Raw genomic sequence first — 18364 nt, 5'->3', positions numbered from 1 at the left:
TATATATATATATATATATATATATATATATATATATATATATATATATATATATATATATATATATATCCCTGGGGATAGGGGAGAAAGAATGCTTCCCACGTATTCCCTGCGTGTCGTAGAAGGTGACTAAAAGGGGAGGGAGCGGGGGGCTCGAAATCCTCCCCTCTCGTTTTTTTCAATTTTCCAAAAGAAGGAACAGAGAAGGGGGCCAGGTGAGGATATTCTCTCAAAGGCCCAGTCCTCTGTTCTTAACGCTACCTCGCTATTGCGGGAAATGGCGAATAGTACGAAAGAAAGAATATATATATATATATATATATATATATATATATATATATATATATATATATATTCCTATGAGTCCACGGTGAAAAAGAAACACGATAAGTACCCAAGTGCACCTTCGTGTAATAATCACATCATCAGGGGAGACACAAGAGAGAAATATAAGTCAGTTGATATACAACAAAGAGACGTAGATAGGACGCCATTTGGTAAACATGCCTTTCATTACTTACTCGATCAAGCCGCCTCACACTAAATACATTCCTCAAACATTTCATTTCCGAAACATCCACCATCTTTCCCACAACACTATCGAGCGCCCATGCCTCGCAACCATATAACATTGTTAAAAGTACTAGTACCAGTGTCCGGGCGTGGCCACTCCTCCATATTGTTTCCCAGGTAGCCACTTGGGCAGCGCTACTGTGAGTCGACTTCCCATTGGTGGACCGCTGCTGCTTGCGATTTGTGATTGGTTCTCTGCGGCCCAATAATTTCTGTGCTACGCCTCCGCGGTAGTTGATTGGTCATCGACCGTAGACCGGCTACTGTGTTACGCCCCAGATAGGAAAGTGGCTGCCATAGCCACAGTATACAATGGTTTGCCTGGCAGTGGCGCCATTCACACAACATACACTCCACTCCTCACTCACACCACATACACTCCACTCCTCACTCACACCACATACACTCCACTCCTCACTCACACCACATACACTCCACTCCTCACTCACACCACATACACTCCACTCCTCACTCACACCACATGTACTCCATTCCTCACTCACACCACATGTACTCCACTCCTCACTCACACCACATACACTCCACTCCTCACTCACACCACATGTACTCCACTCCTCACTCACACCACATACACTCCACTCCTCACTCACACCACATACACTCCACTCCTCACTCACACCACATACACTCCATTCCTCACTCACACCACATGCACTCCATTCCTCACTCACACCACATGCACTCCATTCCTCACTCACACCACATGTACCCCACTCCTCACTGACACCACATACACTCCACTCCTCACTGACACCACATACACTCCACTCCTCACTCACACCACATGTACTCCACTCCTCACTCACACCACATACACTCCATTCCTCACTCACACCACATACACTCCACTCCTCACTCACACCACATACACTCCATTCCTCACTCACACCACATGCACTCCATTCCTCACTCACACCACATGAACTCCACTCCTCACTCACACCACATACACGCCATTCCTCACTCACACCACATACACTCCACTCCTCACTCACACCACATACACTCCATTCCTCACTCACACCACATACACTCCACTCCTCACTCACACCACATACACTCCATTCCTCACTCACACCACATGCACTCCATTCCTCACTCACACCACATGTACTCCACTCCTCACTCACACCACATACACTCCACTCCTCACTCACACCACATGTACTCCACTCCTCACTCACACCACATGTACTCCACTCCTCACTCACACCACATGTACTCCACTCCTCACTCACACCACATACACTCCACTCCTCACTCACACCACATGTACTCTACTCCTCGCTCACACCACATGCACTCTACTCCTCACTCACACCACATGTACTCCACTCCTCACTCACACCACATGTACTCCACTCCTCACCACACCACATGTACTCCACTCCTCAATCACACCACATGCACTCCACTCCTTACACCACATGTACTCCACTGCTCACTCACACCACATACACTCCACTCCTCATTCACACCACATATACTCACTGCTCACTCACACCACATACACTCCACTCTTACTCACACCACATGTACTCCACTCCTTACTCACACCACATACACTCCACTCCTCACTCACACCACATGTACTCCACTCCTCACTCACACCACAAACACTCCACTCCTCACTCACACTACATGTACTCCACTCCTCACTCACACCACATACACTCCACTCCTCACTCACACCACATACACTCCACTCCTCACTCACACCACATGCACTCTACTCCTCACTCACACCACATGCACTCCACTCCTCACTCACACCACATGCACTCCACTCCTCACTCACGCCACATGCACTCCACTCCTCACTCACGCCACATGCACTCCACTCCTCACTCACACCACATCCACTCCACTCCTTACTCACACCACAGGCACTCTACTCCTCACTCATACTACATGCACTCCACTCCTCACTCACACCACATGCACTCCACTCCTCACTCACACCACAGGCACTCTACTCCTCACTCATACTACATGCACTCCACTCCTCACTCACACCACATGCACTCCACTCCTCACTCACACCACATGCCCTCTACTCCTCACTCACACCACATGTACTCCACTCCTCTCTCACACCACATGCACTCCACTCCTTACTCACACCACATGTACTCCACTCCTCACTCACACCACATGTACTCCACTCCTCACTCACACCACATGTACTCCACTCCTCACTCACACCACATGTACTCCACTCCTCACTCACACCACATGCACTCCACTCCTCACTCACACCACATGTACTCCACTACTCACTCACACCACATGCAATCCACTTCTGAGTTGTAATTGGCACTATCCTCACCATCAACCAGCTGGTGGTACTCACACTCCACTCCTGAGTTGTAGTTTGCACTATCCTCACCATCAACCAGCTGGTGGTACTCACACTCCACTCCTGAGTTGTAGTTGGCACTATCCTCACCATCAACCAGCTGGTGGTACTCACACTCCACTCCTGAGTTGTAGTTTGCACTATCCTCACCATCAACCAGCTGGTGGTACTCACACTCCACTCCTGAGTTGTAGTTGGCACTATCCTCATCATCAACCAGCTGGTGGTACTCACACTCCACTCCTGAGTTGTAGTTGGCACTATCCTCACCATCAACCAGCTGGTGGTACTCACACTCCACTCCTGAGTTGTAGTTGGCACTATCCTCATCATCAACCAGCTGGTGGTACTCACACTCCACTCCTGAGTTGTAGTTGGCATTATCCTCACCATCAATAGTGCTGCACTTGTAGCTTACAATACCAGCATCTCGCAGGAGAATGTCAAGTGGCCTTAGGATACCTAAACCAGGTCTGGCACCAAACTCTCCACACCATGGACGACTTGGTGAGTTTTACTGTCCGTGGCTGCACGTATTCAGTAATAGGACCAGGTTTCCGGCACCCACCAGCCAAACACTCCAACAACCACGAAATTAAGGAGGCGCCTCCACACCAGCCTTTACTCAGTACCACAACTCGCACAAGATCCCTGCCATTTTCGATATACTCCAATTAACTATTACGGTCCACACATTTTCCAAACTATCCTCACTTACCTGCACACCACGTCACCATCCACTATCACCATCACAATCCTGCTTATTTGTTGTTTATTCTCTAGCCCTCGGTCAACGGCCCACCTCTTGTTCAAAAATGGCGGGCCTCTCTGTCCCTCCACCAGCGCCACTTACACCAACGCGCTAAATTTCAGTTACTCACGTACGATGATTACGCATAAATAATAAACGTTTTCTCAGATTGCAAACGATCACAGTACACATAACAATATTGTATAACAAATGAATTATAAAATAACCAAATACAGGTTGAGAACAAAGCAAAAGAAAATTGATATAGTTACAAAAATCATCGAAATCAGGCAACAGAAAAATATATTTACAAAATTCATAGAAGCCAAGCAGGAGAAAGTTAAGATATTTACAAAAATCCTGGAAACCAGCAACATTGTAACATTAAAGAAATGCAAAGCTTAGATAAACACCATTGCAAGAATTCTGTGCATCCTGCAGTGCATTAAGAAAATAGAATGCAGACGCTATGTAGAAAAGCAATGTCCATGCTTGACTTCTTGCAGTTATCATTTACAAAAAGCTCTCCAGTAACACTCACACATTATGTTGAATCAGAAGTATGATATAATATGTTACATATGTCTAATAATTCATACATGACAGAATGATAGCCAATGTCAGTCTCACACCTTCAGTATAGATGATGTATATACAAGTTTATTCACAATCACAATTTACACAAGCATGAAAATATTCATATCAATGAATCCCAAGCAAACATTTCAAGAACAAGGTTCAATGCCTGTAGTACTACAAGAACAAGGTTCAATGCCTGTAGTACTACAAGAACAAGGTTCAATGCCTGTAGTACTACAAGAACAAGGTTCAATGCCTGTAGTACTACAAGAACAAGGTTCAATGCCTGTAGTACTACAAGAACAAGGTTCAATGCCTGTAGTACTACAAGAACAAGGTTCAATGCCTGTAGTACTACAAGAACAAGGTTCAATGCCTGTAGTACTACAAGAACAAGGTTCAATGCCTGTAGTACTACAAGAACAAGGTTCAATGCCTGTAGTACTACAAGAACAAGGTTCAATGCCTGTAGTACTACAAGAACAAGGTTCAATGCTTGTAGTACTACAAGAACAAGGTTCAATGCCTGTTGTACTACAAGATCAAGGTTCAATGCTTGTAGTACCACAAGAACAGTAGATTCATAACCTACGTTTATATTTATGAATGTCTTACCAATTCCATCACAACAATACCCCTTACCTTTCTTTGTCTTGTGGAAATGTGTGTAAAATGTGATGTGTGGGAGTAGTTTTCCTCCTCTTACATATCACACATAGATAACATCTTTTTCTGCTCATAATCATATATCTGATTAATCTCATGTGAGTTCTAAGTACCGAATCACAGACACCATTATCTCTCACCGTCATGTTCACTACAGAGAGACACCATTATCTCTCACCATCATGTTCACTACAGAGCGAGACACCATTATCTCTCACCGTCATGTTCACTACAGAGAGAGACACCATTATCTCTTAACATCATGTTCACTACAGAGAGAGACACCATTATCTCTCACCGTCATGTTCACTACAGAGGGAGACACCATTTTCTCTCACCATCATGCTCACTACAGAGAGAGACACCATTATCTCTCACCATCATGTTCACTACAGAGAGAGAAACCATTATATCTCACCATCATGTTCACTACACAGAGAGACACCATTATCTCTCACCGTTATGTTCACTACAGAGAGAGACACCATTATCTCTCACCATCATGTTCACTACAGAGGGAGACACCATTATCTCTCACCATCATGTTCACTACAGAGGGTGACACCATTATCTCTCACCATCATTAAGTTCTGGCTTGCAAGTAACAGAGAACTGCTACTCAGGACCACCTGCCCATTGTTTGATTGTGCCAACATTTCCATCTATCGATCTTCACTATACCCTGTCTGTCCCATCAATCAATTCATTATAATTGTGTCCCATCTACACATCTTCACTATACCCTGTCTGCCCCATCTATGGATCTTCACTATATCCTGTCTGTCCCATCTACGAATTTTCACTGCACCCTGTTAGTCCCATCTATGCATCTTCTCTACTCCCTGTCTCTCCCATCTATGGATATTCACCATACCCTGTCTGTTCCATCTATCAATCTTACCTATACCCAGTCTGTCCCATCTATGGATATTCACTATACCCTGTCTGTCCCATCTATCAATCTTCACTGTACCCAGTCTGTCCCATCTATGGATATTCACTGTACCCTGTCTGCCCCATCTATGGATCTTCACTATATCCTGTCTGTCCCATCTACGAATTTTCACTGCACCCTGTTAGTCCCATCTATGCATCTTCACTACTCCCTGTCTCTCCCATCTATGGATATTCACCATACCCTGTCTGTTCCATCTATCAATCTTACCTATACCCAGTCTGTCCCATCTATGGATATTCACTATACCCTGTCTGTCCCATCTATCCATCTTTACTATATCCAGTCTGTCCCATCCACCTGTACCCCTGGTCACCATGTAACAACCATTAACCCACCTACAATATTTTAGATGGTCTCTGCATTCAAAATCGCCGAAGTCGACATGCTTTTGTTTGTATGAAGTCGACTATGCTTTTATTTCTATGTAGGATATTAGAGCATGGGGGTACCTTACTATATTTTTCCATATCAATATAGACTCACTATATTTGTGGACGTACAAGGATAACCGAGGTTACTTCGTAAAGTGCACAACGTAATCATAGTATCTTCAACATGGAAGTTTTTGCAAAAAGCTCAGTTGTGGAGGTGGTCGAGCAGCAGCAGGTGCTCTGGGTCGCCCTCCTTGACCAGGCCTACCTGCCTTTCCACGATGAGGAGGATTTGCTGGACCGTCCACCACACGAGACCCGACTCCCACATATAGATGAGTTGGGCTGCGATGATGACGACATACATGTCATCGTGCCCACCAACGAGCAGTTGCAAGGGGTTCTCAAAACCGTCCTGCAGAGGTATACCATCAGGGTCGTCAACGTTCCATACAAAATCTCAAGGTCGAACGTCTGGGAATTCTTCAAGCAGTTCGGCGACATCGTTCGCTTCGACATGCAGTCCTACACGACCTACGAGAACCACCGCGGGATTGCCGTCATCCAGTACTCCTGCTATGCCTCCTACAAGAAGGCACTTCTTGCCGACGTGACACCACTCTCCGTCAACGGACGCTGTGCAAAAGTGAAACCTCACCGTCCCACTGATGCTGACCAAGTGACCTCGCCCACTCAAGTGGCACTGCAGCCCACACTCCCTACCAGACCCACCATCCATGAGGAAATGCAGCCCACCCCACTTGTCAGGCCCACCTTCAGGGAGACATGGCAGGTCTCAAGACCTGTCAGGCCTACCATTCAAGACAGACTTGGTCCCCCAACACACGTCAGGCCCACCATTCAAGACCGACTTGGTCCCCCAACACATGTCAGGCCCAGCGTTCTTGACCGACTGGGACCAATAACACATGACATGTCTTACGTTACAGACAGACTGCACTCATCACGTACGGGTGTTAAAAGGCGTGTCGAGATGACTCACGCTCCCCGTGCCAAAAGATTCAGTTGGTGAGGAACCTGAGTTCTTTCTTCCTGTTGGTGCTGCAGGAGAACACGGCCCTAGAGTGGACACTGAAGGTGTATTTGTGTTTGTGTTTGGGTTATCAATGAGGAGCCAACACCAAGACAACTTTAGTTTGGCCTCGCCAAGGATTAAGTTAATCTGTCGGAAGTCTGGCTCTCTCCCAGTAGTGGATGACACATAATATCTACGTAGGGATGTTGAAAAACAAGAAAGAAAAAAAAAATGGAAACATTATCCCGCCCAAGAAAAAAAAATACATAAATTCACGGGGATAATTTCCTTAGTCATCAAAGGAAAAATAAAAGTCTGCCGATGCTACCGTCCCTTCCATAAAGCAACCCTCAAAGAAATCACTTTCTAAACAATGCGCAAGGATTCGGTTAGACATTCTTCATTTGACTGGGGCTATTCTTCCCTCTGATTGATTCATTTTTCAAGATTAAGGAAAGTTATAATAAAAATATTGTATTGAGTTTCTCCGTTGGCGTCAGGGTAAACACCCATCCCCCCCCGAAGCTTGGTTACCTTTCCGTGGTGGGGGGGACTTCATGGATTGGGCAGTAGCAACCATCGTTGGTTGCTTCTGTTCAATCCATGAACGAAAAACCAAGCATCTTGAGCGTAATTGTCGTATAAATTCACTTGGTGTCAAAACTGACGCGAAAGCGGTTGTCTCAATTTTGTCAGAAATGTTTGTGCGTTTCGGCCTGATGGCGGAAGTCGGTTTGGCGCTGTGGTCATGAGGGAATACGAGGAAGATTGGCAACCGTCCCGTCCCAGAAGTAGCTACAGTGAGGCCCAGCAGCTGTCCCTAATACTGTGGAAGGCACTCATGTAAGGTGTGCAGTGAGGCGCACCAGTAACAAGGGAAACGGACAACCAAAACAGCAATCTTGATCATCAGGAGGCTATCCAATGCTCAGAGTAGATAAGGACGATTATTGTATGGCTTCGCTCAGAGGATGAAAATCTTAGCCGTGAAAATCAACAAGTAAAATAACTAGTAGTTAGTGGTAGTGAAGTGGAATTACCGTATTTCTGTGGTCTTAATGGTAAAACGAAACTTTTCGTTTTCTCCATCAATCTAGAAGTGTTGTAGACCACCATCCTTAAGGTTGTAAGGTAATGGTAACTTCAAGGTTATGACCTCAGCAAATTTGTGATGGAAAGTGCAGGAAATATGATAATGTATATAATATAAATTATATAGTTGTATAATAAATGTGTATCAAATTTTTTTCTTCTCTGTTCCCGTTCATTAATTCAAGTACAGGTAAGTTTTCTCTCTAACGAGGTGGGATAAGCTACGTGCACTCGGCTTGTTAATGTGGTGACTTTCTCTTCATTACCGCAATGGTGTGCTGAACTGAAGATGTAGAATTCCGTAGACGAAACTAAGATAGGAAATCAATCTACATCAAAAATTGAACATATGCATCTTTAGATGGACATAAAACAAACGGACGGAGGGGCACACTGGAGAATATGAATTTCAATATCACCACTTAAAGTAGGCCTTTCAGCTAGTGGCTTTAAAGCAAACTTTTTCTAGCCAAGGTTTAGTTAGCACCTAAACTAATCCCCACGACCTTACCTTAAGAAATATTTTCAGAAGGTACTGTCTGAACATATTTCTAAGGTAAGGTCATTTAGGTTTGGTTTAGATGCTACCCTAACCTAGGCTAGAAAAAGTTTCCTTTGCTTCAGAGCCCCAACTACGTAGACGGGCTACTGTTGACATTAAACAGTAACAGAAAGGGGATAAAACTGAGATGAAATGAATAAAAATATAGAATGGGTCAGTTGAAAGTTGAAGTATTTGGTAAATACAATTTTTGACAGATCCAAATGCATCCTAAAGTCAGTCACTTAAATCACAACGCTGAATATTGTTTTAATTGTTGGAACTAGTCACAGGAAGTTAAAATATCAAGCTTAAAGGGATGCCATTACAATAACTTTATATACCTGTATAGGATCTCTTAAACTTCTTTTCCCTAAATGTGAATGGATTTAAGTCGTTTAATCAGCTCTTTGAATTTGTTTCTCAGTCCAATAATCATCTTTGGAGATCACCTCAGTAATTTCTCCATTCAATGTCTTCCTTTTCTTATTAGTTGACGACCACAGCAGTACAATATCCAAGCTGGGATGGATATGTTTTGGGAAGGCGAGAGGTCAGGTTATGCAAGAATGTTAGAAATGGCTTCCATCAGTTTCTACCCTATCTACTCTAGATATTTTGGGTTATTAGAACTTAGAGATTTATGAGTAGATAATACAATGTAGTTATCTTGGCAAGATATCCAACATGAGATTATAGTCATAATAACAATATAGTCACAAGGTCAATATATAGTCACCGGAATATTATATTTATCATGATAATGTATCACTTATGACAAAATATGCATGATCAAAAAATGACAATATAGCACCTACAAAAAATATCACATTGCTAATATAGCCAAGGTGGCGATATATACGCGATAGTACTGTAACGAAAATAAGAAGATAGCCAAAATGACAATATGTTCATAATGACAATACTGCCACTATGTATATATATTCTCCATGACACTATAGCTACACTGACAGTAAAGCTATCTTCACAAAAGCGTAAAATTGAAAATACAGCAAACGACAATATAGCCACCATGACAATACAGCCATCCTGACGATAATGTCACGTTATAAATCAATCGCCAGCACATTAGAGTCACTTTGATACCAATCTTACAATGACTTTGTAAATATCATGAAAACATAGCCCCCATGTCAACATATTAGCTATGACAATTTAGCCATTATGATAATATAGTCACGACGACAATGTATTCACTATGACAATAAAGCTACCATGATCATATAGATGATATGATAATACAGTCAAAGCAAAAATATAGAAACGTTCAACTTATATTAACAAAGGCAATATAACCATCTGACAATATAGATACTGTAAATGAATAGTCGTTTTCGGATCATAGGAAACATATAGACTCCAGGACAATATAATCTCTGTGAAAGAACAGTGACTCAGACAGGATTTATCATTATAATATAGTCATAACTTTATAGCTGTCATGTGATTGTAGTCAACATGACAAAATTATCACAATGAAATAAAACGGCATTACAATATAGTTACCATAATCATACACCAATCATGATTATATAATCAGCAGGTTGACATAAACAATATCACAGTGTAAAAACCATGACAATTTAAGTGACATGATGAGATGATATTCATTCACTTACACTTACAATACCAAATAAGCCGCCATGAAAATATTATCATCATGATCATATAATGACAACAATATTGTAGATAATAGCAAAATATGACCCGAACGACAAAATTAACCATAGCAATATAGCCATCAAGTTGATATAGCGACCAAGATAATGTAGCCAGGACGGCATTATATTGAAAATAACAATACAGCCACCATGCCAATGTCTTCACCATGACAATGTAGCTACCATGAAAATATAGTAACCTTGACTATGTGACTACCAAGATGAAATATTCAAATTGAAAAATATCCACAACAAGAGTTCAGCTGCTAAGACACTATATCGCCAAAATGTTATTATTGCCATCATGATAATATAAGGCCAGAAAAGAAATATATATACCCACTACTCGACAATATAGCTATTCTGACAATATTGCCAACATGAAAAGACAGTCACCTCCTTGTTATATAGCAAAAATGACAAATAGCCATCATGGCAATATAGTGACCTAACAATACAGCCACCGTGGCAATATAGTTACCATAACAATGTAATATTAATGACAATATAGCCAACATGACTATATAGCTACGATGACAATACAACCACCGTGACAATACAGATAACATGACATTACCGTCTCACTTTGCACACCACCTCGACCAAAATACCCTATATCTTCCACTCTATCATCAAACACATTCAACAAACATTCAAAATACTCACTGCATCTCCTCACATCACCACTACTTGTTATCACCTCCCCATTAGCCTCTTCACTGAAGTTCCTATTTGTTTCCTTGTCTTGCGCACTTTTTTTACCTCCTTCAAATACATCTTTTTATTCTCCCTAAAATTTGATGATACTCTCTCAACCCAACTCTCATTTGCCCTCTTTTTCACCTCTTGCACCTTTCTCTTGGCCTCCTGCCTCTTTCTTTTATACATCTCCCACTCATTTGCATTATTTTTCTGCAAAAATCGTCCAAACGCCTCTCTCTTCTCTTTCACTAATAATTTTACTTCTTCATCCCACCACTCACTACTCTTTCTAATCTGCCCTCCTCCCACGCTCCTCATGCTACAAGCATCTTTTGCGCAAGCCATCACTACTTCCCTAAATACATCCCATTCCTCTCCAACTACCCTTACCTCCTTTGTTCTCACCTTTTTCCATTATGTACTCAGTCTCTCCTGGTACTTCCTCACACAAGGCTCCTTTCCAAGCTCACTTGCTCTCACTACTCTCTTCACTCCAACATTCTCTCTTCTTTTCTGAAAACCTCTACAAATCTTCACCTTCGCCTCCACAAGATAATGATCAGACATCCCTCCAGTTGCACCTCTCAGCACATTAAAAACCAAAAGTCTCTCTTTCGCGCGCCTATCAATTAACACGTAATCTAATAACGCTCTCTGGTCATCTCTCCTACTTACATACGTTCATTTATGTATATCTCTCTTTTTAAACCAGGTATTCCCAATCAACAGTCCTTTTTCAGCACATGAATCTAGAAGCTCTTCACCATTTCCATTTACAACACTGAACACTCCATGTATACCAATTATTCCCTCAACTGCCACATTACTCCCCTTTGCATTCAAATCACACATCACTATAACCCGGTCTCGTGCATAAAAACCATTAACAAACTCATTCAGCTGCTCCCAAAACACTTGCCTCTCATGATCTTTCTTCTCATGCCCAGGTGCATATGCACCAATAATCACCCATCTCTCTCCATGAGCTTTCAGTTTTACATATATCAATCTAGAGTTTACTTTCTTACACTTTATCACATACTCCCACAACTCCCGTTTCGGGAGTAGTGCTACTCCTTCCCTTGCTCTTGTCCTCTCACTAACCCCTGACCCTACTCCCAAGATATTCCCAAACCACTCTTCCCCTTTACCCTTGAGCTTCGTTTCACTTAGAGCCAAAACATCCAGGTTCCTTTCCGCAAACATACTACTTATCTCTCCTTTTTTCTCATCTTGGTTACATCCACACACATTTAGACACCCCAATCTGAGCCTTTGAGGAGGATGAGCACTCCCCGCGTGACTCCTTCTTCTGTTTCCCCTTTTAGAAAGTTAAAATACAAGGAGGGGAGGGTTTCCAGCCCCCCCGCTCCCGTCTCCTTTAGTCGCCTTCTACGACGCGTGAGGAATGCGTGGGAAGTATTCTTTCTCCCCTATCCCCAGGGATGAATATGGTAATATGGCAATATAATCATATGATGTGATCATATATATACATCATATGATATATATGGCAATATAGTCAAAGCAACAATAAACACCATGAAATTTTGTTCACTATGGCAATATAGCCACTGTGACAAAATATTCACTTTTTGATTTTAAAATACATATACCGTTCAGGACGAAATAGTCTCAATGACAAAAGAGCGACCAAGACAGGATTTATCACTATAATATAGTCACCTTGACAGTATAGCCAATATAACTATATGCGAACCATATAAATGTATCTCCCATAACAATATAGATCCCATGAATATATAGTCAGAAAGACAAAATTATTACGGTAAGAAAAATCGCTATTACAATAGAGTTACCATAACCATACACCCATCATGATAATATGATCACCAAGTTGAGATAATCACCATTACATTATAAAGACATTGACAATATAATTGACAGGAGGATACGATATCTATATAGTTATACTCACACTACCAAATAACCCACCATAAATATATTGCTATCATGATCTTATAATGACAATAAAAATGAAGCTAACAACAAAACATATCCCCTACGACATAATTCAATATAGCAATATTTTCACCAAGTTCATGTAGCAAACATGATACTTTAGATATGATGGCATTATATTTGAAATAAGAAGATAGCTACCATGCCAATATAGTCACCAAAACTGTAACTACCTAGAAAATATAGTCACATTGACAATGTAGCTATCTTGATAATATATTTTCATGACAAAATATCCACAATAGCAGTTTAGCAACAAAGACAATATATCACCATGCAAGTATCCCAGCATGCAAGTGTAGCTATCATGGCAATATACCAACAGAAAGAAAAATAACCACAACAACGATAGAGCTACCATGACAATATACCTACCTTGACAATATAGCCAACATGAAAAGACAGTCACCTTCTTTTAATAAAACAAAAATGACAAATAGCCAACAAGACAATATAGTCACATAACAATATAGCCACCTGGTCAACATAGTTGCCATAATGATGTAATCTTAACGGTAGTATAGCCACCAGGACCATACAATCAAGATAACAATACAACCACCAGGAGAAAATAGAAATGACCATACATAGTCTATGAAAATATTGCAATCAATTCAACAAATTAGATGACAATATACACATCATGGCAACAGAGTCACCATGAAAATATAGTGACAAATGCAATTTAATCTTCATGACAAAATGATACCCACCATGAAAATGTAGTCACCTTACCACTATGGGTTCCATTGCAATATAGCCACCATGATAATACATTCACCATAACAGTACTGAATCCATAACAATATATTCATCATGAAAATATAATAATCTTGGCAATATAACTACTATAAAATTATACTCATAATGACAATATAGCCAAAATGACGATATTGTTACCTTGATAAAATAGTTACGGGATAATGTATTGCTTATGACAAAATATGCATGATTGAATAAATGACAATATATCAACTATAAAAAAGATTACTGTGCCAATATTGCCTGGTGATATTATATACATCATAGTAATGTCACTAAAATGATATGATTGGTGATGCTATATACATCATCGTAATGCAACCAAAATGATATGATAGCCATCATGACGATGTTTTCATAATGACAATACTGCCACTATGAAAATATATTCAACATGACACTATAGCTACAATGACAATAAAGCAATCTTCACAAAAGACTAAAAGAATGATCCCACCATGAAAATATAGCCACCCTGCCACTATGGCTTCCATTGTAATGTAACCACCCTGCCACTATGGCTTCCATTACAATGTAGCCGCCATAATGATACATTCACCATGACATTACTGAAACCATAACATTATTGCATAACATGACAATGTAGTCACCTGATAATTTATTCAAAATGAAAATTTCGTTTCTATAATGATATATCCTTAAGGGCAAAATCAACACCATTAAAAAGGCTACTGTGAAAATACAGTCACCATGACATTATAACCATCATGATGAAATAGTCACCATGACAAAATAGTCACTATGATAATATGTTGTCAGCTTAATTAGTATAGTTATCATGATAATGTATCGCTTAAATAAAATATGCAAAATAAAATATACAAAGATAAGAATATAGCAACTATAAAAAGATCACCTTGCCAATATAGCCAAGGTGACGAGATATATATATATATATATATATATATATATATATATATATATATATATATATATATATATATATATATATATATGTTGTTAGGGAGGTAAATGCAAGAGTCTTGGAAAGAGGGGCAAGTATGAAGTCTGTTGGGGATGAGAGAGCTTGGGAAGTGAGTCAGTTGTTGTTCGCTGATGATACAGCGCTGGTGGCGGATTCATGTGAGAAACTGCAGAAGCTGGTGACGGAGTTTGGTAAAGTGTGTGGAAGAAGAAAGTTAAGAGTAAATGTGAATAAGAGCAAGGTTATTAGGTACAGTAGGGTTGAGGGTCAAGTCAATTGGGAGGTGAGTTTGAATGGAGAAAAACTGGAGGAAGTGAAGTGTTTTAGATATCTGGGAGTGGATCTGTCAGCGGATGGAACCATGGAAGCGGAAGTGGATCATAGGGTGGGGGAGGGGGCGAAAATTTTGGGAGCCTTGAAAAATGTGTGGAAGTCGAGAACATTATCCCGGAAAGCAAAAATGGGTATGTTTGAAGGAATAGTAGTTCCAACAATGTTGTATGGTTGCGAGGCGTGGGCTATGGATAGAGTTGTGCGCAGGAGGATGGATGTGCTGGAAATGAGACGTTTGAGGACAATGTGTGGTGTGAGGTGGTTTGATCGAGTAAGTAACGTAAGGGTAAGAGAGATGTGTGGAAATAAAAAGAGCGTGGTTGAGAGAGCAGAAGAGGGTGTTTTGAAATGGTTTGGGCACATGGAGAGAATGAGTGAGGAAAGATTGACCAAGAGGATATATGTGTCGGAGGTGGAGGGAACGAGGAGAAGAGGGAGACCAAATTGGAGGTGGAAAGATGGAGTGAAAAGGATTTTGTGTGATCGGGGCCTGAACATGCAGGAGGGTGAAAGGAGGGCAAGGAATAGAGTGAATTGGAGCGATGTGGTATACAGGGGTTGACGTGCTGTCAGTGGATTGAATCAAGGCATGTGAAGCGTCCGGGGTAAACCAAGGAAAGCTGTGTAGGTATGTATATTTGCGTGTGTGGACGTGTGTATGTACATGTGTATGGGGGGGGTTGGGCCATTTCTTTCGTCTGTTTCCTTGCGCTACCTCGCAAACGCGGGAGACTGCGACAAAGTATAAAAAAAAAAAATATATATATATATATATATATATATATATATATATATATATATATATTTATATATATGGATTAACTTTCTAAAATGGGAAACAGAAGAAGGAGTCACGCGGGGAGTGCTCATCCTCCTCGAAGGCTCAGAGTGGGGTGCCTAAATGTGTGTGGATGTAACCAAGATGTGAAAAAAGGAGAGATAGGTAGTATGTTTGAGGAAAGGAACCTGGATGTTTTGGCTCTGAGTGAAACGAAGCTCAAGGGTAAAGGGGAAGAGTGGTTTGGAAATGTCTGGGGAGTGAAGTCAGGGGTTAGTGAGAGGACAAGAGCAAGGGAAGGAGTAGCAATACTCCTGAAACAGGAGTTGTGGGAGTATGTGATAGAATGTAAGAAAGTAAATTCTCGATTAATATGGGTAAAATTGAAAGTTGATGGAGAGAGGTGGGTGATTATTGGTGCATATGCACCTGGGCATGAGAAGAAAGATCATGAGAGGCAAGTGTTTTGGGAGCAGCTAAATGAGTGTGTTAGCGGTTTTGATGCACGAGACCGGGTTATAGTGATGGGTGATTTGAATGCAAAGGTGAGTAATGTGGCAGTTGAGGGAATAATTGGTATGCATGGGGTGTTCAGTGTTGTAAATGGAAATGGTGAAGAGCTTGTAGATTTATGTGCTGAAAAAGGACTGATGATTGGGAATACCTGGTTTAAAAAGCGAGATATACATAAGTATACTTATGTAAGTAGGAGAGATGGCCAGAGAGCGTTATTGGATTACGTGTTAATTGACAGGCGTGCGAAAGAGAGACTTTTGGATGTCAATGTGCTGAGAGGTGCAACTGGAGGGATGTCTGATCATTATCTTGTGGAGGCTAAGGTGAAGATTAGTATGGGTTTTCAGAAAAGAAGAGTGAATGTTGGGGTGAAGAAGGTGGTGAGAGTAAGTGAGCTTGGGAAGGAGACCTGTGTGAAGAAGTATCTGGAGAGACTGTGTACAGAATGGAAAAAAGTGAGAAAAATGGAAGTAAGGGGAGTGGGGGAGGAATGGGATGTATTTAGGGAATCAGTGATGGATTGCGCAAAAGATGCTTGTGGCATGAGAAGAGTGGGAGGTGGGCTGCTTAGAAAGGGTAGTGAGTGGTGGGATGAAGAAGTAAGAGTATTAGTGAAAGAGAAGAGAGAGGCATTTGGACGATTTTTTGCAGGGAAAAAATGCAATTGAGTGGGAGAAGTATAAAAGAAAGAGACAGGAGGTCAAGAGAAAGGTGCAAGAGGTGAAAAAAAGGGCAAATGAGAGTTGGGGTGAGAGACTATCAGTAAATTTTAGGGAGAATAAAAAGATGTTCTGGAAGGAGGTAAATAGGGTGCGTAAGACAAGGGAGCAAATGGGAACTTCAGTGAAGGGCGTAAATGGGGAGGTGATAACAAGTAGTGGTGATGTGAGAAGGAGATGGAATGAGTATTTTGAAGGTTTGTTGAATGTGTCTGATGACAGAGTGGCAGATATAGGGTGTTTGGGTCGAGGTGGTGTGCAAAGTGAGAGGGTTAGGGAAAATGATTTGGTAAACAGAGAAGAGGTAGTAAAAGCTTTGCGGAAGATGAAAGCCGGCAAGGCAGCAGGTTTGGATGGTATTGCAGTGGAATTTGTTAAAAAAGGGGGTGACTGTATTGTTGACTCGTTGGTAAGGTTATTTAATGTATGTATGACTCATGGTGAGGTGCCTGAGGATTGGCGGAATGCGTGCATAGTGCCATTGTACAAAGGCAAAGGGGATAAGAGTGAGTGCTCAAATTACAGAGGTATAAGTTTGTTGAGTATTCCTGGTAAATTATATGGGAGGGTATTGATTGAGAGGGTGAAGGCATGTACAGAGCATCAGATTGGGGAAGAGCAGTGTGGTTTCAGAAGTGGTAGAGGATGTGTGGATCAGGTGTTTGCTTTGAAGAATGTATGTGAGAAATACTTAGAAAAGCAAATGGATTTGTATGTAGCATTTATGGATCTGGAGAAGGCATATGATAGAGTTGATAGAGATGCTCTGTGGAAGGTATTAAGAATATATGGTGTGGGAGGCAAGTTGTTAGAAGCAGTGAAAAGTTTTTATCGAGGATGTAAGGCATGTGTACGTGTAGGAAGAGAGGAAAGTGATTGGTTCTCAGTGAATGTAGGTTTGCGGCAGGGGTGTGTGATGTCTCCATGGTTGTTTAATTTGTTTATGGATGGGGTTGTTAGGGAGGTAAATGCAAGAGTTTTGGAAAGAGGGGCAAG

The 18364-nt window shown here is 41.3% G+C and overlaps 1 protein-coding gene across 1 annotated transcript in view; it reads left to right on the top strand.

Annotated features, from left to right (window-relative positions):
- Positions 1-17681, top strand: part of LOC139747735 (craniofacial development protein 2-like) — a 197473-nt gene extending 179792 nt beyond the window's left edge. Inside the window, exon 2 of the mRNA XM_071660333.1 lies at positions 16973-17681. Coding sequence (XP_071516434.1) covers positions 16973-17317 — 345 coding nt within the window. The 3' untranslated portion in view covers positions 17318-17681. The remainder of the gene's footprint in view (positions 1-16972) is intronic.
- Positions 17682-18364: the final 683 nt, after the last annotated feature.

Source organism: Panulirus ornatus, chromosome 70, assembly GCF_036320965.1.
Source record: "Panulirus ornatus isolate Po-2019 chromosome 70, ASM3632096v1, whole genome shotgun sequence".
Taxonomy (NCBI): Eukaryota; Metazoa; Arthropoda; class Malacostraca; order Decapoda; family Palinuridae; genus Panulirus; species Panulirus ornatus.
This window is presented reverse-complemented; position numbering and strand designations above follow the sequence as displayed.